General features: G+C 60.0%; 1 protein-coding gene across 1 annotated transcript; it reads left to right on the top strand.

Annotated features, from left to right (window-relative positions):
* Nucleotides 1-501: 501 nt before the first annotated feature.
* Nucleotides 502-25,678, top strand: HPS4 (HPS4 biogenesis of lysosomal organelles complex 3 subunit 2). Its single transcript, XM_056116571.1, has 13 exons — nucleotides 502-820; nucleotides 3,098-3,188; nucleotides 6,046-6,189; nucleotides 10,280-10,387; nucleotides 11,001-11,117; nucleotides 12,693-12,787; nucleotides 13,414-13,474; nucleotides 16,210-16,246; nucleotides 16,750-16,846; nucleotides 17,394-18,186; nucleotides 22,988-23,120; nucleotides 23,411-23,519; nucleotides 25,486-25,678. Exons 1-13 carry the CDS (start codon nucleotides 783-785, stop codon nucleotides 25,655-25,657), a joined length of 1,995 nt encoding a protein of 664 aa, XP_055972546.1. The 5' UTR covers nucleotides 502-782; the 3' UTR covers nucleotides 25,658-25,678.
* Nucleotides 25,679-27,513: the final 1,835 nt, after the last annotated feature.

Genomic DNA, 27,513 nt, shown 5'->3' on the forward strand with positions numbered 1-27,513 from the left:
AGATGATTTGTTAAATCCTCTTTTCTGGCAAGGTGACTGTTCCCTAAATCCACTCCCGTTATGACTACAGCAAGCCCTTGATTGGTCTGGCTGCCCTTTCTGCCCTGGATTTTTCCACAGGTTGCATCTATATTCTCTTCCCATGAGACCTAACTCTTCAAGATAGGAAGGCACTATACTCAGCTCCCCTCTCTTTCTGTTGGAGATTTCGACTTTCTCGAAAGCTTCTTTGAAGTGGCTCATTCACTCACACGCACACCCCCGAGCATCACATGATCTCTCGTGGGTTTCTGAAATAATCTCTCCTTTGTGTGTTTATCTCAGGGCCCAGCCCTCATGCCTGAGCTGGAGACTTCAACACAGAACCTTCTGGGTGGCGCTAGGACTAACCAGCTAGGAATCACGTCAGAGCACCGGCTTTAGCATACGCCTGCCTGGTCGAGCCCTCCTGGCAAAGAACTGTGGGAGAGGCTACTGGGGCTCCCAGAGCAAACTCGGGGGACTGCGGTTTGCCGGGTTTGCTGGGTTTGCTTTACACCCTCTCCTGAAGCGCAGAGAGGCCTGCAGGGGCTCCTGGCCCCACGGGGCCTGCTGAGAAGGGAAGCGTCACTTTCAGGCTGAATGAGCCCCAAGCACTGGACCCGGGGGGTGGAGAACTCGGCCTCCTCCCACATCCGCCATCTGTGGACTAGGGGCCCAGCTGAATGGTCCCTGCCGGAGAGAGAGCAGCCCTGCTGCAAAAGAAAACCCCAATAAAGAGAATGCGGGTGCCTGGAGAGTAAATGGCTGCCACCGTGTCCACCGAGAAGCCGGCGTCTTGGTGAGTGGCGGCTCCTGCCCTGGCCTAAAGCCCACCAGGCTGCGGGGCGGGGGTTCAGGTTCCCTGGAAATCTACAGATGCTTTGGACTCACTTTACCTTGGCGGGGAGGGCCTTGGGGTCCCACCTGGCGGTGTTCCAGGGATTTTGTGCAGTGGCAAGAATCGCATGCCCCTGTAAACACCTGGCCAATCTCTGCAGCCCCTCGCTTTGGATATTTTCTTTTTTTTTTTTTAAGATGTTTTTCTTTATGTTTGTTTTTGGACCATGCTCAGGGGGCGATGCTCAGGGGTTATTCCTGGCTGCTCTGCACTCAGGAGTGACTCCTGGCAGTGCTTGGGGGACCATATGCGATGCTGGGGATCACACCCAGGGTTGGTCGCATACAAGGCAAGTGCCCTACCCGCTCTAGTATTGCTCTAGCCCCTCTCTTTGGATTTTTAATTTTTTAAAAATTTTTATTAGTGAGACACCATGAGGTACAGTTGTAGACTTACAAATTTTTGTGCTTGGGTTTCGATTCAACAATGATCAAATACCCATCCCTCCACCAGCGCCCATTTCCCACCACCACGGATCCCAGTATCCCTCCCACCCCCATCCCCCCCATCCCACCCTGCCTCCGCGGTGTTGTGGTCTGCAAAAGAGGCATTGAGTGGCAGTCATGCTCGGTCCATAGTCTACTTTCAACATGCATCTCCCATCCTGGGAGGATCCTTCTTTGGATTTTCTTAAGGGGGGAAAAAGCTACTTCCCTCAGCAGCCTGATCAAGCATGGGGCTGGTCGGGCGTGTGTGTTTGGGGGTGGGGGGGGCAAGGGACTCTACTCTCCCCCCTGAGTAGAGTCAGGAATAGCCTTTGAGCACCTCCGGGTGTGACCCCACCTTGTCCTCCCCCCATAAAAACCCCTAAAAGATAGCTGTGTCCAGTAACCACCTCTGATCACCTCCCTTTGCGGAGACTGGAAGTGGCGGGTTCTAGAACCTCAGCCCCAGAAGAGGGGTGGCCAGGCTGGCCCCAGAGGGTATTGCACAGCCTCTACCTGCCCCCCCGGCCCCCTCCCAGGGCCCGCACACCCTGGACCTCGCTCCCAGTCTGCTTCAGCAGACACTGACCGTTGGCTGGGCTGAGGCACAGGAAGTCGTGACCTTGCAGGGTGGGGGTCGCTGAGATGGAGCAGATGGAAATGACTCCCCGGGCTTCTCTGCCGAAGTGGAGACCCTGCTTTTCCCCATAAGCGGGGTCACGGGTGGGGGCAGGACCCGGGATGGGGGGCGGGGTGTGAGGCTGTGTTCGAAGCATTTTTGTTCGTGTGTTTGGGGGCCACCCCTGGCTCAGGGATCACTCGTGGCGGTGCTCTGGGGACCCAGAGGTGGTGCCGGGATGGAACCCGGGTTGGTCGCGTGCAAGGCAAGCGCCCTACGCACCATACTACCCCGCCCTCAAAGCATTTTCATGGCGTCGGGATCTGGACTGGCCCCACAGCCTGGTGCCCACCTTGGCGCTGGGACCTGGGATGCTGCTGGAAGTCGAGTTGTGGCTTGCCTGGGAGAAGGCGGGAGCCAGTGAGGGCGGCGGAGCGAGGGCCGAGCCCCGGGAGGCGGGGCCAGGTGAGGGCGGCCACGGCCCCTCCTGCCGGCTGAGAAAGTCCACTGGGGGCGTCTGAGCCACTGTGTCCTTTGCTTCCTGGCCTTAGAGATACACTTCCACTGCCCAGCTGGCTTTGGGTCTGGTGGGTGGGGGCGTCCAGAGGGTTCTGGCAGGTGACAGGAGATTCCCAGAGGCGTAGACAGGGTGATGGCAGGTGAAGGATTGCGCTTGGTGAGAAGACAGGGAAGGTTTGGCGGCACGGCTGTGAACTCTTGTGGGCCTGTTGGCCCTGCAGACTGTCTCCTGCGTTGAAACTGCTCATTACTGTGGGCCCGTTGCCGCCGTGGCCAGGGGCTGGAAGCGTGGAAGAAGGGTGTGGTGGGGAGCCAGTGCCCTGCGGTTAGAAGGGCTGGGCGGGTGCATCTCAGACGCCCCTCCTGGATGTTGGCACCAGAGAGGCAAAGGACCTCCAAATCTCAGACCAGCAGTGACTTTCTGGGTGCTGGGTCTCCCGTGTCTCCCGGGACTGGACGCACCCCTGAAAGCGCCAGATTAGTTTGCGGCCACTGATCGTCCAGCGGGCTTCTCCAGTGGGAGTCACCAGCTTCCCGGCTGGAGACTGGCTGGTGTGTCTTGAAGCCCGGTGCCCAGGTACACGGCAGCATGGCTGCGTTCTGTTCTCTTGCCAGGTGGGATTATTTTTTCCTTTACGATGGCTCAAAGGTAAAGGAAGAAGGAGACCCCACCAGAGCTGGCATCTGTTATTTCTACCCCTCGGAGGTAAGCCTCGGGGCATTTCAGCGCTGGGGCGGGGAGGGGGTGCCCTGTGCCTGAGGCTGACTTCGCACAGTTTTACAGTTTTTCACAGTGGTTCTTTATCCCCAAGACTGGATGGGTTTTACAGTGGGAACTCCTGTCTGTGCTTCATCCAGGCACTGAACACTTCTACTCTGAGTTGAGCAACTATTTCCTGGTTAGGTCTTAAAATTCCTTTCCTTGTTTGTTGGCCACACCCAGCTGTGTTCAGGGGTTCCTTCTGGCTCTGTGCTAAGGAATCACTCCTGGCGGTGCTTGGGGGACCATCGGGATGTCGGGGACCCATGCACAGTCGGGGACTGTGCCCTGCCTGCCCCCTCCTTTCTGAAAGGTCTTGAAATTCCCAGATGACTCTGTTCTCCCTTCTTTCCTGGCCGTCTCGCTCCCTCATGATTTTCCCGCTGCCCTCTGGTGCTTTTGAATTTTGATCGGCTCAGTGAAAATAATTCTTTCTGAGAGACACACAGTAGAGGGGGGACCGTGGGGCGCCCTCGGCCACAGCTCAGCAGTTTACGGACACGTTGTCCACCTTGTGTCACTTGTCCTACCCACCACTCCCAACCCTTGCCGTTTCCCCAAGAGCGTTTGGAAGCAAATGGTAGATCCTGTGTCACTGTTGTCTTCCTCTGACCTCTCCAAAGGGAAGGGGATTTTAAAACATTCTTTTGTAGCTTGTTTTTATGTTTTTACTTCACGCCTGATGGAGCTCAGGGGCTTCTCTGGGTGCGTTGGTCGGGTATTGCTCCTGGAGAGGCTCTGGGGACCACGAGGTGCTGGAGATACCCGGGGCTTGCTCCTCCCTCCCTCTCTCCCTTCCTCCCTCCCTCCCTTCCTTCCTGCTCTGTCTCCCTGGCTCACTCATTGGACTGAAGTTCAGGTAACATCATTCAATAGTACTGACTTATGTTGAGGCAAAAGTTACTGCACCAGGGACCAAAGTGCGTGAGAACCTCCACACTGCCCTGTGTCATCTCTAGACTTCTAGTGCCCCTCTCTTTCCCTCCCTCACCACCTCTCGCCCTACTGCTTGATTGTCTGATTTGTAATCCAGTGCCAATGGTTTTGGACTGCTTATTCTCTGGACTTGTCTCTCTGTGTGCCAACAATGAGTGAGGCCCCCCAGATTTGAAGGACATTTTTTGGGGGGGGTCACACCCGGCGATGCACAGGGGTTCCTCCTGGTTCATGCACTCAGGAATCACTCCTGGCGGTGCTCGGGGACCATATGGGATGCTGGGAATCGAACCCAGGTCCGTCACCTGCAAGGCCTGCCCGTTGTGCTATCGCTCTAGCTCCTGAAGGACTTTTTTTTTTTCCCCTAAGATCATGCCTAACAAGTTTATAATAATAACAATTTCCAGTGCCGTCTGATGTTAACTTATTAAAGTTTTGTCTTTGGTATTTTACAAATCAGTTCGTCCTTCTTCCTTCCCCCTTCCAGTCTCTCTCATTTGGGGGTGGGGGTGTCGGACCACACTGCACTGAGCTGGGGCTGTCCTTGGCTCCACGGTCAGGGATGAGCCTGGCGGTGGTACTCAGACACCGTAAGTGGAGCTGGGGATCAAACCAAGGTTTGCCATGTGTGGGGCAAGTGCTTTATCACGCATCTTCTTGTTCGTTTTGTTTTGGTTCTCACGCCACCCTTGGCATTGCTCAGGGCTTACTCCTGGCTCTGGACCCAGGGGTCACTCCTGATGGGGCTTAGGGGATCATATGTGGTTCTGGGGATCACACCCAAGTCAGCCGCGTGCAAGACAAGCTCCTTACCCGCTATGCTATTGCTCCCGCCCCCACTCTGTCTTTTTACAATCTAGATTCAAACAGGGTCCTCATGGGTTGGGCATGGGTGGCAGAACAGTTGCCCGGCATGTGGGAGACCCTGGCTTCAATCCCTGGCACCACCAAAAAAAAATTTTTTTTAAGGGAAAAAATTATGTAAACTTAGCGCCATTAGAAATAAGTTGGTATTAAATAAGGTCCACGTGGTCCTTGTTAATGTGGTGCTTTAAGTCCCTTTTACGATCTTGCTCTCCTCACCCCCACACTTCCCTGTTTTCCCCATACGCCCTGGCGTGACTGAGAGATCCGGGTCATTTGTGTGGTCCCTGTTAGAGGGTAGGGTGTCCACTACTTCCTCCGGGGGAGCCAGGCAGGGGCCTCTGCCTGGTCTTTCCTTTATACTGCTATAGGCTTACCACCTGCCTAGACGCCTGCTCAGTCCTAGCAGCTAGGAAGACCATTTCCTGCTTTGTCCCGGGGGCCTGGGCCCTGGCCGTCCACGCTAAGACAGACTCGTGGCCGTGCTCTCATTCGGGGCTTGGGGCCAGTCTGGGCTGCTCTGGCCTCTCTGCAGAGGATTCGAGCAGGATGAAAGGCTCGCGTTTCCCCAGCCACAGGCCCGTCATTGTGGAGTTCCCGTTCTGGATGGTCTTCTGTGACGCATCTCTGGGGGTTCCGCATGGCTCAGGACACTGGGCAGGGCGTGGAAGACTTGGTCCAAGAGACCAAAGGATGAGTTGGGTTGTTAGGAAAGGGCCCAGCGCGGGGATAAAAGCAAGGGCCCCAGGCCTCGAGGCAGGGGCTGCACTGCTGAGCCCCCTTCCAGGCCAGGGGTGAGGGTCGTGGGCGTGTTCAGCCCCGCAGCACTCGGGATCCTCCTTCCTGCTTGGGTTTGCAGCCCCTCCAAGTACAGAAAACCTACTTAGGGTGCCCGGGCCGTGTGGAAGCAGCGGTACCCCAGATCTGGCCCACCCTGCCCTCGAGAGTGGCATGCACGCCTGACCCGCCCAGCTTCCCACTGGCCCTCGCGCTTTTCCCGTAGACCCTGCTCGACCAACAGGAGCTGCTCTGTGGACAGATCGCGGGCGTTGTCCACTGCGTCTCGGACATTTCCGGCTCGCCCCCCACTCTCATTCGTCTGCGGAAGCTGAAGTTCGCCGTGAGAATGGATGGGGACTACCTTTGGGTGAGTTGAAGGGGCAGATTCTGAGCCAGTGGACTCTCCGCTCTGGGGGGCCCTGAGTCTTCAGCCGGGTACTTGGGTGACCAAGCCCAGTCAGGCTCCTTAGATGACTCGCTTGTCCCGCTGCCCCCTTGTGCGTGTCCAATGTCATCCACATCCCACCCTGCAGGTGCAGGTCATAACAGTCATCTCGGTTGTGACATCCCCGACGGACCCGCGTGGCCTGTGGCTGGCCCTCCTGTGAGACACAGCCAGCCCGTGGGCATTCTGCTTTCTCTGAGGCCGTCTCCATCTTTTTCTTCTTTGTACTCTGGAAACTTCTCTGGCCTCTGGGGCTGGAGCGATAGCATAGCATGTAGGGTGTTTGCCTTGCATGCAGCCAACCCAGGTTCAATTCCCTGCATCCCATAGGGTCCCCCGAGCACCACCAGGAGTAATTCCTGAGTGCAGAGCCAGGAGTAACCCCTGTGCATCGCCGGGTGTGACCCATAAAGAAAAAAAAAACTTATCTGGCCTCTCCGCATTTTCTGGGGATGTGACCTTAAAACACTGAGACCTCGAGGCATGTATGTTTGATTTCCAAGATTCTTTCAGAGATAATTTTAAAACATTTTTGTTTTGTTTTGGGAGGCCACACCTGGCCTACTCAGGCTTACTCCTGGCTCTGTGCTCAGAGATCACTCCAGGCGGTGATCAGGGGACTGTATGTGGTGCAGAGGTCAAACCCGGGTCGGCTGCATACCAGGCAAGCACCCAGCTGGCCCTTCTGTCTCTCCAGGCCTCTTTGGGGGAGACATTTGAGTTCCGTGAAGTACTTAGCTCTCAAGCGCCCCTCCACAGGATGGGAGACCCCCTGAGCTTACCCACGGACACCGGTGCACACAGATCGCCAGTGAGCCGATCCTTGGTGAAATACATGGTCTCCGGGGGGCTGACATGATGATGAGGCACGGGGATCTCCAGGGACCATTTGGCGTCCCTGTAGACACCATTTGGTGTCTGCTGTCAGGGGACAGCACATGAGCTCTCACCCCGCTGAGCTGCTCCTTCCTGGCCTGCCCTTTGTAGCCTTTGTTCCGTGCTTTTCCCCGTCAGTCCGTTCAGCCCATCCCAAAGTGTTGGAGGAGTGAATTAGTGCGTGAATTAATGCATGCCTCTGAACAAGTGCAGTGACCACCATGGAGTGGTGGCTTGTCCCTGTTTCCGCGTGTCACAGCAGTACTTTCAGACTTACTGCCAAACATCATTCCCTGTCCACCTTAGCCCGGCCATTGATCTCCTCCTCAGGAGGTCCAGGGACCCCTCTCGACAATTCTTTGAAAATCTCCTGGAGGTTCAAAGCGAGAGTCCAAGAATGCTGTGTTGTGATGCCCTGGAGTGCCGGGGTGCCCAGAGGCCTCTAGGCTGCACCCACTGGTACTCAGGGGAGCAGGGCGCACAGGGACTGAGTCCGAGTCAGCCACGTGCAGGGCGGGTACCCGGCTCCTGCCCTCTCTCTCTCCAGCCCCTCCCCCTCCTTCGTATGTCCCCGTGAGCTGTGTCCAGTTTGGGGCAGCTAAGAATAAGAGACCCAGGAGCTGTCCTCTGAAGGCTTTTTGTGGACTGAATTTTCCTTCCTTGGAGGTAAATATTGGGCATAGAATCACTGGGTCAGAGGGTTCTGGTGGGTCGATTCTCTGAGAAGCAGCCAGACCTCTCCCAGTGTGGTTTCCTGCAGGAGCCCACCGGCAATGTGTGCGGATGTGTTAGCACAGATGCCGTGGGTCTCGTCTTCCCTTCTGGCTGGGGAGTGCTGTGTCACTGTGTGTTTCATTGTCTGTCCCCACTGATGAATGATACTGTCCTTTTCACACACTTAATGGTGCCTTATATAGATTTATTTGAGAAATACCTATCCAAAAGCCTTGGCCCATTTTTAAAATTGAGTTTTCATTTTTTATTGGGTTATAGGAGTTCTTGGGGTGTGTGTGTGTGTGTGTGTGTGTGTGTGTGCGCGCGCACGCGTGTGTGTGTGTGTGTTTTCAAGATAACGCCTCTTTGTCAGATACATATTTTTAAAAGTATTATTTCTCCTTTGTAAATCCTATTAGCTTTTGCTTTTTCTTTCTTTGTTTCTTTCTTATTTTGTTGTTGTTGCTATTTCTGCTTTTTTACTTTGGGCCATTCTCAGTCATGCTCAGGGGCTACTCCTGTCTTTGTGGTTCAGGGATCTATCTCTCCTGTCGGGGCTCAGGGGACCTGATGTAGTGTCGGAGATTTAACTGGGCCAGCCACATGCAAGGCAAATGCCTTTTCTGCTGTACTCTCTCCAGTCCCAGTGGTTTGCTTACTGGTGTGTTTTGATGAGCAGGATTTTTGGGGGGTTTTCTTGGGGGGGCTGGGGAGGGGTCCACACCCAATGGGATGATTCCTGGCTCAGGAATCGCTCACTCCTGGCAGGTTTGGAGACCATATGGGGACCAGGGATCAAACCTGGGTTAGCTGCATGCTAGGCAAGCACCTTGCCTGCTTACTGTTATTTCAGCTTCATGAGCACATTTTCATTTTAACCAAGTCAGATGTATCAATTTTCTCTTTTGTGGTTATTGTTTTCTGTGTCCTATTACCATAAGGAGAAGACGTTTTCTGATGTTTTCATAGGTTTTTATAGTATCAGCTTTTAAATTTTTTTTTTTTCTTTTTGGGTCACACCTGGTGATGCTCAGGGGTTACTCCTGGCTCATGCACTACTCAGGAATTGCTCCTGGCGGTGCTCGGGGGACCATATGGGATGCTGGGAATCGAACCTGTGTTGGCCATGTTGGCTGCGTGCAAGGCAAACGCCTTACCTGCTGTGCTATCGCTCCAGCCCCCTCAGCTTTTAAATTTAGGTCTGTAAATGGGTAGGATGAATCTCCATGTTTGCTGTGAAGTGGAGATCAAGCTTTTTGTCTTGTTGGGTAGAATAAAGTTGTCCCAACACCGTAGGAAAAGGAGAAAAAGTCTCCATTACCTTGGGAATCCTTACACACGTTTTCCCAAGATCGAATGACCACTTAACGGTGGGTCTGTTTCTGGCCTTTGTTCTTTTCGGTTGATACACCTGAGGGTCCTTGGGTCCAGAAAGGTAGTACACAGGTAAGGCACTTGCCTTGCACCCCGTAACCTGACTTCAACCTCCAAAACCTCAGATGGTCCCCTGAGCACTGCCAAGGATTAAGCCCTGGGCGAATGTCCGGTGTGACCCTAATCCCTGTGCTGCAAAATAAATTTGACAGTGTCTTAAAGTCAGGTTCTTGAAGTGAGATCATGAAAGTCTTCCAGCCTCAGTCTTTCTCGAGAACAGAACAAGTTCTTTCTATTTCTTTGCGGAATAATGGAACAGGTAGTCTGTTTCCTGTGTAATAAAATTGTTGGGCATGCTGGAGCCTTCTATGGCTTACTCTCTGTTCCCTGAGGAATGGGTCAGGTACTCTCTATTCCCTGAGAAATGGATCAGTACTCTGTTTCCTGAGGAATGGATCAGTACTCTGTTCCCTGAGGAAAGGATTAGTACTCTCTGTTCCCTGAGGAATGGGTCAGGCACTCTCTATTCCCTGAGAAATGGATCAGTACTCTCTGTTCTGAGGAATGAATGGATCAGTGCTCTCTGTTCCCTGAGGATTGGCTCAGATACTCTCTGTTATCTCATAGACTGGATCAGGTACTGTGTTTCCCGTGGAATAGAATAGGTACTCTCTGTTTCCTTGTCCAATAGAACAGGAACTCTCTGGCCTGGACAGCAGTCACCGTTGCTGTAAGTGAGCATAACAGAATCGGTGGACATGCTGGAGCCTTCCATGGCTACTCGGGTGGCCGGGAAAGCCGGGGGCGCCTGAACAGGCAGGGGCGGGCATTTCTGATTCGGCCCCTGATCAGGCACTGAGGTCCCCCCCCCCCCCCCCCCCGAGACCATATTGGCTGAGTGCAGGCCATGGGCAGTAGCAGGTCCAGTTCTGCAGGCCAGTGAGGTTTGGTTCTGCAGTCCTGGATGCCGGGGCTGGGGTGGGGCGGGGGTTGGGTCCGGGCCTGAGGGACAGGGAGCATGCCTGTCCTGCTGGCTGTCCTCCCTCAGGTGCTGGGCTGCGCTGCGGAGCTCCCGGATGTCAGCTGCCAGCAGTTCCTGGATCAGCTCATCGGATTCTTCCACTTCTACAACGGACCCGTTTCTCTGGCATACCAGGTCTGAGGGTGGCGCTGTGGCCATCTTTTTCTTTTTTTAATCGAATCACCGTGAGATACAGTTACAAAGCTCTCGCGTTTGATTTTTCAGACGTGCAGTGACCAAACACCTACCCCTCCACCAGTGCACATCTTCCACCACCGATGTCCCCAGTATCCCCCCTTTCCAACCCTCCCCCTGCCTCCACGGCAGACAATCTCCCCCGCACTCTCTCTCTACTTTGGGGCTTTATGGTTTACAATACAGATACTGAGAGGCTGTGGCCATCTTGCATCGATTTTTTTTTTTAGCTGGCTGCTGGTGGCGGCACACAGCATTTGTTTGGGGGTCTGGGGTGGGGGTCTGTCCCTCTGCCAGGCCTCCTGGAGCCTCTCAGGGACACAGTTTCCTGGGGCCCGGGGGCACCTCATCCCCGAGCTTGCCCCACTGGGGATGGGGTGGGGGCCAGGAGCACTGGCCGTGAGGCTCTCCCGCGGGTGCCCTGGGTTTCGGGCAGCCATGGAGGAGGGGAGGGGACTGCCACTCCGAACAGGCCCCTCCCGCGGCGGGTGGGGACAGGCTCCCCCGGGCATCTGGGACTGTGGCGCTGATGGGATGTCGGCTGCTGTCTCAGAGCCGTTCTCGGGAGGAGCTGGGCGCCGCGTGGGAGGCCGCCATCCAGCAGATTCTGAGCCACACCGGCGACCTGGACAGGATCTTCAGTTCCCTCTGGACCCTCGACCCCACCAAGGTACCGTGCCTGGGAAGGGCTAGAGCTGCCGCACGCTTCCCCGCTTCAAGCCAGGCTGGGGGACCACCTGGCCCTCGGGCCGGACGAAGCCCAGGGAGTCCCGTGGCCCAGCGCTGGTCTGTGGCAGACAGACACATGTGCTGCCATGTTCACGGCAACCGCCCGTCGCTGTCTGCTGGGAATGGTGTTGTATGTGTCCCGGGGGGCCCTGGCTGGATGGCGGTGGTGGGGAGGGGGTTCCCGCCATGCTTTCAGTAGACTGTGTCTGGGGAAGTGGACAGATGGGGTTTAGCACTGTGAGGCTCGATGTGGTGGCCCAGCCCCTGCCCTGCCCTGATCCCTCACCTTGTAGTAGAATTCGCAGTCCGCACCCTCCAGAGCCTGGTCAGGGTCGAGGCGGTGCTTGGTACTGCATCCTGAGGACCATGGTAGGGGTTCTCTGGGTTTCTCTGGGGAGCTCAGCGCTCTGAAGGCCCCTTTGCTCCTGCCGTAACTCTCCCGGGAGTTCTTCCTGCGCAGCCTCGCAGGTGCCTGGTGCTGGCATTTCCAGAAACGCGGGTGCTGGCTCCGGGTGGGAAAGGTGTGGGATGTCACTGACCTTTGAGCCTGGCCACTGGCCACAAGCGTTCAGAGGCGTCTCATGGGACCGGCCTCCCACCTCTGCTGCCTGGTGCTCCATGTGCAGACCGTTGTCACAGGGAAGGAGATGCAGGCATACCAGGAGAACTGACCACCTCTCCGTGATGGGCACCTCCTGCAGGCTGACCCCTTGCCCAGGACAGGGTGCTGTGGCTCTGCCAAGAAGTGGGGGCAGTTTATGGGGTTTCATGCTGTGGGTTCTGTGTCCTACAGGGCAGTCCGCGGGGTCTGGGTGCTGTCCTGAGGTGTGGCCATATCAGCGCTGGGTTCTAACCACTGACGGGGTTCAGCTGCCAGCCAGGAAACAGGCTTGGGCCATTGCTGGCCATTCCTGACCAGGGTCAATCTGTTCTAGCTTTATATATTGGGGGGGGGGCAAGGGGGTTCTGGGCATGGCCTGAGCTTGGGAGTGTGGAGCTTAGAGCCATGCCCCCGCCCCAGCATGAGGGGGGCTGGAATGGTCCCTGGGGATGAGAGAGGCCTGGGTGCGATTGGGAATGTTCTCTGCTTGTCTAGAGACGAGAGATTCCCAGGAGACACTAAGGGTTGTGTTTGCCGGAAAGGGGGCCCAGGCCGAATCACACCCAGGCCAGATGCCAGGAGCTGGTCCGGGCACAGCTGCTGCGGGGCTGGAGAGGCTGGCCTGTGCCCACATCCCACCCTGGACCAACCCACAGATGGGGCTGGAGAGGCCTGTGCCCACACTGGGACCATCTCACGGTGGGCAGCTGGGTCCTGACCGCCCCCTCTCTGCACTGTGAGCCGTAACCCCCTGCCGCTCCCCCGAGGGCGCTGGGCTGTGTGTGCTGGGCGTTCCAGCATCCAGAGAGGCCTCCTGGCTCTAGGGCCGGCAGCGCAGGGTGGGGAGGGGACTGCGTGGGCCCCTGTCCTGTGGCGAGGCTCTGTCTGAGCCGGTTGCGTTCTCCCTGCCCGCAGGTAGAGCCACTGCTGCTGCTGAAGGCGGCCCTCATCCTGCAGGCCTGCCAGTGCTGCCCGCACGTCCACGCCGGCTGCATCCTCTACCAGGGCCTGTGAGTCCAGCCGCTCCCCCCCCCCCGCCCCCCTCCCCCTGCCCAGTCTGGGAGCCACTTCCATAGAGATCGCAGGCTCAGGAGCTGGGAACTCAGGGCCTGCTGTGTCCAGGGAAGAGCTGGGCTGGTGAGAGGCAGCCTCAGAGCTGTCTCTGGGCTCTGGGGAGGGCCCTGCCCGCCAAAGGCTTGGCCTCTGCCAGCCCTCAGCTCCATGGAACCCAGGAGGCCCCGAGGCAGCCCTGGGAGGCAGCGCCCTTCCTGCTTCAGGACCCCAGCCCTCTGCTCTCTGCTGACCCCTAATGGGCACCTACGGAAGCGCTCTGAGCTCTTGGGGGCCCCAGGGCCTGCCTCGCTGCGTGCTGAACCCATCCCGGCTTCTCTCCCTCTCTGAATACTTTGCCAGTACTTTTATTTTTTTTGGCGGGTGGGGTGGGGGGGGTCACACCAGGTGGTTCAGGGGCCATTCCCAGGGTGCTGCACGTAGAGCCCGTGCCCCTGCCCTCTGGGCCCCTCCTGGGTCCGTCTGTGCCTTGCCCGCCGGGTGTGCTGGCAGCATCTTCAGAGCAGCCTCCACGGCCCGGGTCCAGCTCTGCTCACACCTCCCCGGTCCTGTGTCCGACCCCTAGGATCGTCAGCACCCAGCTCACCCCGTCCCTCACGGCCAAGGTCCTGCTACGCCAGGAGCAGGTATGGTCGCGCCGAGTGGGCGGGGGGGGGGGGGGCACTACCCATTGCCTTCCTCCCCCTCGTGTTGGTATCCCGGTCCGTGGAGGCGGAGGGATGGTGCGTCTCTGCCCGGGACATGGGGAGGTGCTTCTCGGGTTCGCCGCCTCCGGGGATAGCTTGGAGCAAGGCTGGAGGGCCGGGCTGGGGCAGCAGACTCGCTCCAGTCCCGGGCGCTGGGGCTGTGCTGGCAGGCGGGGTTCCTGCTCGTCTGCTTCCCAGGGAGGCACCGGCCTCCGCTTTCCGTCTCTTTCTCTTCACTCTCACCTGGTTTTCCTGAGCATTCGACAAGACCGTTTTGGTTTCGGGGTCACCTGGTGATCCTCAGTACGTGGGATCCCTCCTCATGGTGCTCGAGGTACCATGCAGTGCAGAGAACAGAACCTGGGGTTCCCAGGCATTTCCCCTCGGTCCCCTTGAAGGGGAGATTTGGGGCTTGGGGCCACACGTGGCAGCGTCCAGGGGACCACAGCAGGCGCTGGGGATAGAATTCCGGTTGGCCACGTACAGGGGAAGTGCCCTACCTGCCAGGCTGGCGCCCTGGCCCCTGAAGGTAGCACGGAGGAAAAGGCTGGGAGGGGGGCAGGCACACCCAGCAGTGCTCAGGAGCGACCCCTGGAGGTGCTTGAGGGGACCGTGTGGTTTGCCGGCAGACTGGGCGTGGCTGCGTGCGAGCAAGCCCTGCACCTCCTGTACTCTTTTTCTTTTTTAAAGCAACTTTTTTAAATTTTTTTTTTTCATTTTGGATCACACCTGGGGATGCTCAGGGGTTCCTCCTGGCTCATGCACTCAGGAACTACTCCTGGCCGTGCTCAGGGGACCATGTGGGATGCTGGAGATTGAACCCGGGTCGGGCCGCGTGCAAGGCAAACGCCCTCCCCGCTGTGCTGTCACCCCCAGCCCCCACCTCCTGTACTCTTTCTCTCCCACATTAGCCCCATAGGCTAAGATAAATGCTTCCACATGCATCAGCAGGGACAGTTGGCGCTCTCCTGGGGCAGTCTGGGCTCTCAGGTCGTGTCGGTGGCTGTCTTGATCAGCACTGCTCTTCCGGGCCCCTGTGTGATGGCCCCTGCAGGGTGACCTTCCGTGTTCCCATCATTCCACTTCCGGGAAGTGATTCTCTAGAACTGCCTAGAACACCGAGGTCTGTCTATACTCAAAGCCTGAGCCTCGCTGGGCTGCGGAGTGCAGAGTGGATCCCGTGAGCGTCCGAAAGGAGCCAGTGCAGGGCCAGGCGCAGGCTGTGGACGGTCACCCCATGGGGTGCTGCCCCGGAGCCCAGACACGTGCTCCCTTGGTTGAGAACTTTCCGAGTGCAGGAAGACGAGTCCTTTGCCTGTGCCCTCTGTAGCTTTAAGAGGCTCTGGCCAGTTCCCTGTAAGGCCGAGGCTTTCCTGTGTCTGTGTGGCTGACTTCAGGTGTCCTCAGCCTTGTGGTCTTGTGGGCTGGAGCGATAGCAGCGATAGCACAGCGGGTAGGCGTTTGCCTTGTACGCGGCCGACCCGAGTTTGATTCCCAGCATCCCATGTGGTCCCCCGAGTACCACCAGGAGTAATTCCTGAGTGCAGAGCCAGGAGTAACCCCTGAGCTTCGCCAGGTGTGACCCAAAAAGCAAAAAAAAAAAAAAAAAAAAAAAAAAAAAACCCAGAAAAACCTTATGGGACTGGATCAATAATAGCACAGCGGGTAGGGCATTTGCCTTGCACGCGGCCCACCCGGGTTTGATTCCCAGCATCCCATATGGTCTCCTGAGCACCACCAGGAGTAATTCCTGAGTGCATGATCCAGGAGTAACCCCTGTGCATTGCCAGGTGTGACCCAAAAAAGAAAGAAAGAAAAAAAAGAAATGCACAGGCTTGGAAAGGGGCCCACCGCTCGCTTGAGAGTTACGGGATTTTTGTTGACGGAATTTTTGTCCCGGGTCAGTTTGTGGAGTGAAAGTCATGCCGTGTCTACTACACACCACGTTGGCTCAGGGAATGGTTTTGTAATGTTTGTGTGGGTGAATCCTTTCAAAACCTTTCCTCTGAGGGGCTGGGGAGAGTCACGGCACTTGCCTTGAACACAGAGAACCCCAGCCCGATGCTTATCGCCCCATGTGGTCCAGCTCCTCGCTGAGCACAGAGCCAAGAGTAGGTCCTGAGCACGGCCAGACAGGGTCCAGGCACCCCATCTCCCCACAATTTTTTTTTTTTAAATAAAACCTATGACTTGAGATGCCTGGACTGCTTGCTGGGGACATTTCCAAGCCAGCGACATCTCCTGTGCCAGTGTGTGTGGGTCTGACCCTTGCCCCAGGCTCCCAGGCCCTGCATGTTGGGGTCGTGTTGAATCTGGCATGCGCCCTCTAGCAGGGCAGAGGCGCCGAGCCTGTGTTCTCCAAGATAGGAAGCTCCCTGAAGGTGTCGGAGACCAGAGTCCAGACCCCCCCGTCCTGGCTTTCATCCCCTGGAGGAGGAGCAGAGGACCCCAGGGCCAGGCCTGCGTGCTGAGGTGGCAGCTGCCCCGCGGGCTCTGGGGGCCCCACTCCTCCTGGACCCAGGCAGGGGGTGCAGGGGGCTCGGCTCCATCTGCTTTGTCCTTGGCATGCGGCGGGCACCAGCGTGCTGGGTCCAGATGGCACTGCGCCTTCCTGCTGGCCGGGCGAGGAGGAGAGGGGCCGCCCCATGCCAGCGTCTGTGCCTGCTTCTTTCCAGGGACCACCCCCAGGAGGGGCTGCAGTGCAGGAAGGCGGTGAGTAGAAGGTTCTGGGGGGTTGGGGGGCGGGGAGCAGCTGAGGGGTGAGGACGTGGCTTGGGAAAGGCCCGAGGCGTCGGGGTGCTTTGTTCATGCATGTGAGGCGAAGCGTCCAGAGCAGAGCCCAGGGTAGGGAGAGCTTTCCCGTCCCTTTCCGGAGGCTCCTGCGTCCGGCATTGCGAGGCCGCCCTGGGAGGCAGCGGGGCTTTCTGGCTCCTCACGCAGCCCCCTCTTCTGCCCAGCTTCTGATTCTCGATAGATGCCCTGCCACGCCTTCCACCCAACGCCACCTCTCTCCCGCCCTGCCCAGCCTCACCCCCGGAACGGGCACTGCAGGGACTGGGCAGAGGGCCCCTCCCAGGCAGCTGCCCTCTGAGCTGGCTGTGGGTGGCGCCTCCCTGAGAGCAGGTCCTTCCGCTCTCCCCTCCCCGCGCCCCCCCCCCCCCCCCCCCCCCCGCTCTGGCCCCGGGAGCACCCTGAGCGATGCTCTGCCCTCCTAGGAGCGCCTCTCCCCCGCCACGTCCGCATCGTGCCTGTGTTCCTGACCGAGGCAGAAGCGGCCAGTCTCCAGGATTTCCCCGGGGAGCTGATGACCAGGTAAGGGAGTGTCCTGCCTTTGCCACACACCCTGTTCCCTTGGGCCCCAGGGCTGCCCTCCTTCCAGGATGCACATTCTCCACGCCCTGCCTTGGAAAGAGCTTCGGGAACGCCAGCCCCTAGGGAAGAGGCTGGGCCGCTGTGCTTTGCAGGCAGCCGAGCCGGGTCTGACCCCCAACCCTGCCGGGAGTCAGCCCTGCCTGAGCACCTCCGGGGGTGACCTAGAACCCGGTTCCCTGGGCTGGGCATCACCTGCTGGCGCCCGGCCTCCGTCGGCGTCTGCCTCCCACTGAGCCTCAGGGGGTTCAGCTGCGTATCAGGCCCAGTGATCACTCCTTATGGGCTCTGTGGCCCCAGAAGAAGGCCGCGCTGCGGGGCAGAGCTCCAGGTGCAGGAGGGCGTGACGCAGGGCTGCAGCCGGGCTCACTCGTGGGCCGCCCGCCCCTGCCTGTGCATGACCTGCAGCCTCCAGGCTCCCAACACCACCACCCTGTGCACGGCCGGGCGCCCTTCCTCACATCCCCTTTCTTTCTGCCTTGGCCACCAGCTCTCCTGCACCCGCAGCCTCCCTGCAGGAGCACCCGGCCCAGCACCGGCTGAAGGGCCAGAGCACGTCTGTCCCTGGCGAGAAGCCTGTCCCTGGGGAGACCGCTGCAGCCCGGCACGAGGACTCCGGGGCCTGCACACTGGTGACTCCCCTCCAGCCCCCGGCCCCGGATATGGCTCAGCCGAAGAGCAAGGGAGAGAACGGCCTGCCCGCCTCCCAGCCCACAGCTGTGCCCAGTGCTGACCATGACCCCGGGCCTGTGCGTGGATGCCCCTTGGCTGAGAAATCTGGCTTGTCTGGAGACGACAGGGAGCAGGGCCTGTCTGGAACCCACATTCCCGAGGCTCAGAACCAGGCACCCTCTTCGGGTTGTTTTCTATTCCCTAGCATGAGGGACCCGGAGGCGGGGAGCCCCAGCCTCAAGGAACCAGTTGGCGGTGACTGTGGCAGTCGGGAACCCCAGAACCCTGCGGCTGGGCCGGAGACCCTCTCCCGGGATCAGGCCCCTGTTCCTGCAGAAGAGCCCCTTCCCCCAGGGCCACGTGGGCATCTGTCATCTGCCGAGCGGCTCTCCGGGCCGGGTGGCGAGGCTCAGGGGGCAGGCGCGGCAGCCCCCAGCCCCACGGACTCGGAAGGCGGCGTCCTGGCAGAGAAAAGGGAGGCGAGGTGGAAGGCCGCGCAGCCCGGGGCACTGGTGCCCATGCGACTGTACACCCACTCCGTGAAAGGTCTGCTGCTGGCCCTGCTGGCCGCTGAGCCGCTGCAGGAGGACGCAGCCGCCGTCCAGGAGGTGGTGAGTATATGCCCAACCCCACATGGCCCTGTGTGCACCCGGACCCTCCTCCTCAGGGCCCCGTGTGTGCAGGTGACGTGGGTGGGCCCCACGGGTGGCTCATGTGAAGCGGGGAGGAGACGGACGGTCACTTTCTCCCAATCCGCCTCTGCCGCCCCGGGACCCAGGGTTGCCAGGTTCTCATCTCGCTTCACAGAAAAGAATTTCAGGCGTAGATGAGCGAGGGGTGGGGTGGGGGGGGTGGTAAGGCCAGATTTTATTTGGAGGGTTTCAGAAAGGGGAAGGAGGGGGAGAGAGTGAGGGTAACGCGCTAAAGTGGGTTCTCCAAGGGCCCTTTCCTGGCATTTTGTTCCTGCTAGAGCTTCTGTCCGGGGGATCCAGCCACCTCAGGGTCTGTTGCAGTTCCCTGCCTGTGTGCGGAGCGTGGGTTTGGTCTTGGAGTGGCCCTCCACGCATCCCAGCATTAGGTACAGAAGCGTGAAAGTGCACATCTCAAGAGGGCAGATGTGAGTGGCACAGGTGCTCAGTCACGTGGGCACATGCAGCACATGGGCTCGGGCAGCAATGCGCGCCCCTCCTTTGGTCAAGGGGGCGTTTATAGGGTTCCTCTGGCTTGACCCCACGTGGGCCTTCTACTCAGGTAAAAGTCTGTTGCTAGGGTGGTTGCCTTGGGAGTGGTCCATGGTCTTCTTTGAAATTCCTTTCCTGGCATTTTGCTCCTCCTGGAGCTTCTGTGCAGGGGTGTCCAACCTCCTCAGGGTCTGTTGCAGGCACCTGCCTGTGCTAAGAGCCTGGGTTTGGTCTTTTTTTTTTTTTTTTTTTTTTGCTTTTTGGGTCACACCTGGTATCGCACAGGGGTTACTCTTGGCTCTGCACTCAGGAATTGCTCCTGGCGGTGCTTAGGGGACCATATGGGATGCTGGGAATCGAACCCGGGTTGGCCGCGTGCAAGGCAAACGCCCTGCCCGCTGTGCTATCGCTCCAGCCCCGGGTTTGGTCTTCAGTGTGGGCACAGGTCCCATTCAGAGACCCTGGGCAGTTCCCACCGCCCTGGGCTAGGAGGGCATGAGTCAGCAGCATCCAGAGCTCAGGCTCTTCTCTCTCCACTCTCCTCCTAAGCCTTGTGGGAGAGGGCTCTGAGGAGGAGGAGGAGGAGGAAGGGCAGGGCTGCACCTGCCCCCCACTCTGGTTACTCAGGGGTCACCAGACTGTGCCGGATGGTGCTCAGGGCCTGGCGGGGCCTGGTCTCTGCCACTCCAGCTGCCCTGTGCTCCTGCCCTGCTGGCTCGACCTTCCTTCCTAGGCTGGGCTGCTGGGCTGTGGCCTGGGGGGCTCTCCTCCCTCCCCCACTCCAGGTGTAGGATCCAGCAGGCTCAGGTGGCCTGAAGGCTCTGGCTCCCGAGGCCCCCCTGAAGCCCATCTGCACCTTCCTGGCTCCTGCAGAAGCAGACTGGGGCCTCAGCCCTGCTGGAGGGCCGGTTGCTATGGTAACAGCCTCTGGAGAGCCGGTCCAGCAGGATGGGATTGCTGCGGGCGGGTGGTGTTCTGGGGACGCCTTGTTTGCTTCTTGTCAGTGTTATTCTCAGCGTCTTATTAGCATGCCTGGCAGAGCCCTCCCTCAGGGAGCCGGTCACCTTGGGCTCAGCCCCCGGTAGGATCCATGCCTATGTCCTGCTCCGGCACCCCACAGTCCCCCCCCCCCCCCCCCCCGGGCGTGGCTGTACCATCTCCCAGCCAGCCCCAGGGGTGCAGTCAAGCATCTGCGAGAGCTCTCTCCTACCTTTCCCCCAAAGAAAGCGGGAAGAGACGCAGGGGCAGGAGCAGATTCAGGCAGGCGGTGGCCTTGCTCCGGGCTCAGCCATGGTGTCCGCAGGGGCAGATGCCGTAAAGCCCCCAGGACCGCGAAGAGCAGAGCGGGGAGCCCAGGAAGGCCCCGTTTGCTGCGGGTGATGGGCTGGCGTGTGGCCTCTTCCCCCTCGCCCCCTCTGTCCTGGGCCACGGCGGGTGTGGGCACGTGAAGGAGTGGCCCCTGCCTTCTGCGGACATGTCCCGAGGTGTCCCGCACCTCTGTGTCCTCCGCGGTGCTCGCTGTGGGGTGGGACGCAGGCAGCCCCCGAGGTCACCGGAGAAGGCAGGCCCATCTTTCTGGAAAGGACTCACAACTCACCTTGGTGGCCGGCCTGAAAGCAGGGTCTGTTGCACCGAGCACTATTTCGTAAGCGAAGAGTTTATTTGTTGCCTTCTGCTTGCATGCAGAGTACTTGACCTGGTTTCCCTCCAGCCCGCTGCAGCTGCTGCTGCGTCTGGAATGAGGCCCCACTGGAATGCTAAGCCGGGGTTCTGGCGTGGCGGGCGCAGGCTGCCGGGACCAGCTGCACGTGGCCCAGGCGCCCTGCGTCTCTCCCATCTTCTGTCCCTTTGGTTTGCTGAGGGCAGGGAGCAGGGCCGGGAGCAGCTGGGGGAGGATCTGCGTGGAGAGGGGGCCCCGGCAGGGGGCAGCATCGAGCCAGCGAGCCCTGGTAACGGCACTGACCTTCAGGAGACGTGGAGGCCCCGTGCTCCTTGCCATGACAGGCCTGAGCCGTGTCAGGCACACGCCGGAGCGTGTTAGCAGAAAGAGCTCCGTGGGCACGCGTGAAACTGCTGTTCCGTTTCTTGCACGCGTTACAGCACCGTTGCCGTGCAAGCCCCAGCCTTGCTCTGGACGGGGCAGCCGGGGGTCCCGGCATCAGGCTGACTTCCTCTCTCCCTAGATCCTCTGTGCAGTGACTGTATCGGGTGCCAAGACTTGTGTATGCATGTTTGTTATTTGGTCACACCGGCAGTGCTCAGGGGCTATTCCTGGCTCTGTGCTTGGGGATCACTCCGGACAGGACGTGGGAAACCAGAGTCGGTGGCAGGGATCGGCCCCGGGCCTCGGGGCTCCGGTGAGCCGAGCCTGCGCCCGGCCCTTGAGTTCTCTCGGGGCCAAAGCTGGCTGACCCTCAGGGTGAGGAAGATGCTTCCCACCTTGCATGGCTCGCCTGTCCTGCTGCCACCCTAGGGAAGGCAGCCGGGCGCGATGGAAGGACGCGTGTGCCTGTACTCTGCCTCAGGGCGGACGGACACGGAAACCGGAACATAGCAGTTTTTAAATTGCATCATATTCTTCTTCATCTTTCTCACCCATGTAATTTAAAATTTCTACTTTTTTTTTTCTGGTCTTGGCACCGTACCAGGTGGCGCTCAGGGGCTACTCCTTGGCTCTGTGTGGGGTCACTCTTGGTGGGGGCTCAGAAGACCAGTTGGTGTCAGGCGTGGAACTTCGCATCCTGAGCGCAAAGCCTGCACTCAGCCCATTGAGCCCCCAGGCCCCCAAATACCAACTCTTATAAAAAAAAGTTTAAATATGCATGCAGATTTTTAAGATTTCCTATAAAAATATCAAGACCATTTTAGCTCAGGCTATGCAAAAAAAAAAAAAAAACAGGCAAAAATTAGATTTTCTCATGAGCCCCGATTTGCGGGCCTCGGTTTCTGTGAGCGCACTTGGTTACCGGAAACAAATTGTTTGCTTGGCATCTCCCGTCACATCTGGTATTTATGGCTCAGGATTCTCTCTGGGTTCAAGTTCCGCAGAAGGTTCCAGAAGCAAAACCTGAACTGGACTGGTTTGGGCCCGGCTCGCTCTCTGGTTTCATCCTCCTTTCCTCTGGGAGGGGACCAGTGAGTGACAGATTCCTGGGGGCCAGCCGGAGCCTCCCGGCAGCACAGGCCTGTGTGGGCGTCCGTGTGCGCCCACCCAGACAGGAGCTCAGGGCTGGGCTGTGACGGTGTCTCCCCGGAGCCGTCGTCTCGGTGAGCAGCCCCGGCCCGGCACCTGTGAGGAGACTCCCAGCAAAGCAAGTCCACGTCCAGCCAGCTGCTTGGAGAGCCACGGTCGCCGCAGCGTGCCCAGAGAGAGGAAGTCACCTTCTGTCCACCGCCCAAAATAACACTTCCGCCCAGAACAGCCTGTGTGCACCGCCACATTGGCATCTGCGCCCACCCTCGCACACGGCGGGGGGGCGGGGGGACGGGCGGCCCACAGCCTGGGCCTCTGCTTCAAGCCACACCTGCCCCGACTCTGTGAACCCCGTCCTCTGGGGAGCATGTTGGAGTCAACAAAGGGTTAAAAAGTGAAGGAGACAGAGGGAGTGTTCTGAGGGCTGGAAGCACACAGGCTTTGTGTGTTTGGTCCCCGGCCCCATGAGGTGCCCCTGAAGCACTGCCAGGAATGAGCCAAGAGGGGCTCCTGAGCACTGCTGCATGTGGCCCAGAATCAGAAGACAGAGCGGAAGCACAGAAAAGGCCAGGAAGTCCCTCCCCCCCAGGGGGGGGTATCGGGCATCTGCTGCCCAGGACAGGGCCCTAAGGAGGCAGTGTCACTCTGGAGCCATCGTTTGGTAAAGCTCAAAGCAGGGCTCAGAGAGCACCACCTGCTGCGGGGGTGGCTTCACGATGAAGAGTTCAGGGGGCAGTGGGCACGTGGCCAGCCTGGGTGCAATCCCCAGCATCCCATCTGGACCCCCAAGCATCGCCGGCTGTGGCCCCCGAATACATATGTGTCGTTCACAGGCTGGAAGAGCTAGAGCAGTGGGTGGGGCACTGGCCCGGCACGCAGCCGGCCCAGGTTCCGGCGTCCCATAAGGCCCCCTGTGCAGCGCCAGGAGTGAGCCCTGAGCACTGCTGGGTGTGGCCTAGAACCCAAAGCTTAAAAAATAAGATCATCAGTGTTCTCCGGGTCTGTGGCCCGCTGAGCCCACTCTCCTCGCACCTGCAGTACCACAGCAGCCTGGCGTCCCTGAACGGGCTGGAGGTCCACCTGAAGGAGACCCTGCCCGCCGCCAGGACGGCCGCCCCGGGCAGAGCCTACAACTTCGCACACTACGACCGCGTCCAGAACGTGCTGACGGGTAAGGAGCTGGCTGGTGCGCGGAGGCGCCCCTTAGCGACGGGGGGCCGTCAGGGCGGGCGCTCCCCCCCTTGCTGGCTGCTGCCAGAGCGCGCGGCTCCCACTGAGTTTGGAATCTCTTGGCAGACACCTCCTTGCTCATTTGTCTCTTCCGGTTGTTTCTCCAACATTGTGAGAGAAGCACACACATGTTCAGTTGTCTGTGATGCGGTCGGCCTCCAGGCGGGGATGCGTGGGGCGGGACGGGGCCCCCGGCTCACAGCTCCGGTGTGCTTCTCTCTCCCCCCGAAGCCAGCCAGCTGCAGGCGGCCACCCCCCAGGACCGCCGCTTCCTTCAGGCCGTCAGCCTGATGCACTCAGACTTCGCCCAGCTGCCCGCGCTGTCAGAGATAACTGTGAGGTGAGCACAGCCGCATCCTCCTCTCGGAGGCCAGACTCAGTGGAGGACACCCCAGCCTCTCCCCTCCTCCCCTCCCAAGCCTTTCCCGGGCTGGGGACCTGATGTTCTCGAGCTCGGAGCTCATGTAGGACTGGGACAGGACCCAGTGGCCCTGTCCCGGCCTGGACAGTGTCCTCATCCACATGGCGTCTGCCCACCTTCTCCCAGGCTCCCAGCGAGGGCCCCCGCTCACATAGTTGGGTGTCTGGGACCCCGGGTTTGCTGGTGTTTGGGCTTTCCTGTCACGTGTGAGTGTTTCTCTCTCGATCACATCATGTCTCTTGGGTGACTGGTTTTCACCTCATCACCCCTGGGACCCTCAAGCCTGGGAAGTCCTCATCACTGATGTTTTGGCTTTTTGGTTTTAGGGCCACACCCAGTAATGCTCGGGACTTACTCCTGGCTCTGTGCGCAGGGATGGCTCCTGGCAGGCTCAGGGGGATAGGGGTGCTGGGATTGAATCCCAGCTCAGCTGTGTGCAAGGCACGGGCCCAACCCGCTGGCGTCCTGCTCTGGCTCCCCGGGTCCTAACTCGGATGGGCCCCGTCTCGCCGTCAGCGTCTTCGTCCCTCTTTCCCCACCTGCTTCTCTGGGGAAACGGCAGCTGCCGACACAGCTCCAGAGGCGGGTGGGAGGGGCGGCCTGCGCGGAGGCCGTTTTTTTCCATTTCGTCCTGGAATGATGGGGCCCAGTGCTCCTGCGGGAGGAAGCCTCTTCCAGGCGAGGGGGTTGGCGCGGGACGAGGATGTGCCGCTCGTCCTGAGGTCACCTGGTGAGGTGCCGAGAGGGTTGGAGGGCGGGTTTCTGGGCCCGGGTCCGACAGGGAAGGGCACTGCTACCCAGCTTCTGCCCAGCACAGCCCCAGGCACCCCTGCCGCCAGCATCTCCGAGAGCGACGTGTCTTTCCAGGGCCAAGTCCCGGCTGCTGTGAGCTGGCACCCTGACTGCCGTTGGCATGTCTGGTCGAGTGTGTGTGTGGCGCTGTGTATGTGTGTTGTGTGTGTAGTGTGGTTGTATGTGTGTGATGCGTGTATGTGTGTGGCATAGTGCGCATAGTGTTTGTGGTTGTGTGTGTATGTGTACAGTGCGCGTGGTTGTATGTGTGGTGTGTATATTGTGTGGTGCAGGGGTGTGTACTGTATGGTTATGTACGTGTGTGTGATCTGTATAGTGAGTGTGATTGTGTGTATGTGGCATGTGTGATGCGTGTGGTCGTGTATGTGGCATGTGTCTATGTGCATGTAGTGTGTATAGTGCGTGTGGTTGTGTGTGTGGCATGTGTATATGTGCATGTAGTGTGTATAGTGCGTGTGGTTGTGTGTGTGTGTGTGTGTGTATCCATTCCAGCTCATGGTGGGTGGGTGTGCACATGTTCCACTCTGGGGAGTTGAGGGCTGCTGCCGCGTCCCCCTTATGGAGGGACGGAGGGGAGGTGGCGCCCCTGAAAGGCCCCGCCACGGGCAGCCAGGGTCACCCCAGCTGTGTGCTCAGAACCCCAGTGGCGTGCTAGAGGCCCTGCGGAGACCGCGGGGCACTCCTGGGTCCTTGCTGGGCGAGGGGGCGCGAGCGGCCCCTGCCTCGTGCTCGGGCCTGGAGGGTCGGGCCCTGGCCCTGGAGTCAGCTCCGCGGGGGCAGGGCCATGTTTGCGGATCGCCGCCCTCCGTCCCTGTGCTCCTCCTGTCACGGCGGAAGCATCCCAGCCGCTGGGCTGCGGGGGGCTTCGGCCCGGCGCCCCCGGAGCGCGCTCTGTGCAGCCGCCAGCCGTCCTGCACGCACCACGGGTCCCTCCTTGGCCCGTGCAGCCTCAGGTGTGGATGGAGCCTGGCCCCGAGCCGAAGCCCCCAGCCGTGACCACTGCTCCGCACTGCACCCCAGTGCCTGGCGTGGACCCGGCTCGGCCCCACATGCGTCTCTCTCCCTCCGACAGGAACGCCTCCACCGCCGTGTACGCCTGCTGCAGCCCCGCTCAGGAGACCTACTTCCAGCCGCTGGTGGCGGCCGCCCGGAGCTCCGGCTTCCCCAGCGCACAGGACAGCGCCTTCAGCCTCCCGGGCAAGGCCAGGCAGCGGCTACTCAAGCACGGGGTGAACCTACTGTGAACCGTCACAGCCCCAGACGTGCCGGCACGGGGTGGACCTACTGTGAGCCACTGCAGCTTCCGGACATGCTGGGCACGAGGCGAACCTACTGTGAGCTGCCACAGCCCTGGATGTGCCGGGCACGCGGGGATGGAGCAGAGTCGGGAGTTTCTCTCTGCGCAGGGCCAGGAGGGGGGTCACTTCTCAGTACGGGGTAAGCGGCCGCGTGGGGACCGGGAAAGGCCCCCGGGCTTCCCCCAAGAGGCGCAGGGCCGGGACGGTGCAGAGGGCGCCCGGGTCACGTGGAGCCGCCATGCCCCGCAACACTCAGGCCCTCGCTCACTGGTGCCGTGTCTCGCCTGCGTGGGGGTGCGGTATGGAGGGGACACCCCACGGGGGCCGGAATGGCCGCTGTCCCTGATGATGTCCAGTGGCCTCCTGGGAGGCGGGGCCTCTTCAGATCGGGAAACTGAGACCTCCTATCCTAAAGGTCCCTGGAACCTTCCGGAACTGGACTCGGCTCTGGGGTCTGGTGGGCAGAATCCCCCACGGGGATGTATCCTGAGCATAGAAGGGCCCCAGGTCCTGACGGGACCCTCGGGGTCGGTCCCCAGCAGGCCCTGACGAGACCCTTGGGGTCGGTCCCCAGCCGGTGCCTGTGTGGGACGTGGGTCTGAAAGCAGGGCCATGTGGCCGGTGGCATCTCAGACGCTCCCTGAGGCGGTGCAGAGCCCCCCGGGGGATGGGGGTGCCCAGACCCGTCCCCGTGATCGTTTACAGGAAACCCTGTGGTCCCTTGGGAAACCGCCCGAGAAGCATCTCATGTCAGCAGACACGCAGCCAGTGATGTCTGTCTCCCGAAACAAGTTTCAAGCCTAAAAATAAAATGGCCAAAGATGCTGAGTCGTCCCGCGTGGTGGAGTGACACTGTGAGTGACACAGTTGTGGCAGGGCTTGGCTGCGGCTGGCCTGGCCTCTGGAGGACACTGTGCTCCTTTCCAAGCGGCGCGGCGCAGCAGGGGGCGCTGTCGAGCACCCTGTCCACAGGTGGCGCCTCCCACACCCCCGGGACCCACTGCGGTGGGCTGACCCCACAGGGGGCGGTCCCCAGGGGAGGAAGCTCCCAATCCAGAGTCCCAGCTTCGCTGCACAGGCTGCGTGAGGGGCCCCGGGTCCAGGGGGAACTGGGCACCCGGAGAGACAGACTTGAAACTGTCCTCTGCCCCCAGGATGCAACTCAGGGGCTGGGGCTGGGGTGGCCAGGCCCCTGTTCTGTTGCTGTCTGACAGCAGGGGCTGTGGGGATGTGGCCTCCGACCTGCCCCCCAGCTCCTGGGGGTCCCGCTGGCCTCCAGCTCCCCCACCTGCAGTCAGGAGGAAGGGCTGGAACGCGCCATGCCGTTGGTCTCCCCCACAGAGCCAGAGAAGTAGCCCTGGACTCACCCCCACCCCCAGGAGCAACTGAGAAACCAGTGGGGAGCCTGCAGCCTGCAGACACCTCTCCCCGCCCAGGCCCAGAGGCTGCCGGAAACAGGGCCGAAACCCTGGTCTCCCCGACCAAAGCCTTGGAGATTCAGGCGGTTTGAGGCGGTTTGAGGCGGTCCCAGCCCTGCACCCTTAAGGCTGGCAGTGGGAGGGGCAGGGCTGGGGGGTGGAGAGGCCAGAGGGCCACTGTCAGGACTGCGGCCCCTGTCGGACCCAGGAGACAGTGAGCGCAAGCATCTGTCCCCCAGGGAGTGACGGGCCAGGACCAACAGCCCTGCAGGGCGTGGAGGAGGGGGGAGCATTCTGGGAAATTCCATCTTGGTTTTGTGACGGCCCTGAGGGCTGATGTACAGGGGAGACCCGGGCTCCATCTCCAGCACTGTGGGGCGTGGA

The sequence above is a fragment of the Sorex fumeus genome, unplaced genomic scaffold (genome assembly GCF_029834395.1).
Source record: "Sorex fumeus unplaced genomic scaffold, SorFum_2.1 ptg000032l, whole genome shotgun sequence".
NCBI classification, from domain to species: Eukaryota; Metazoa; Chordata; class Mammalia; order Eulipotyphla; family Soricidae; genus Sorex; species Sorex fumeus.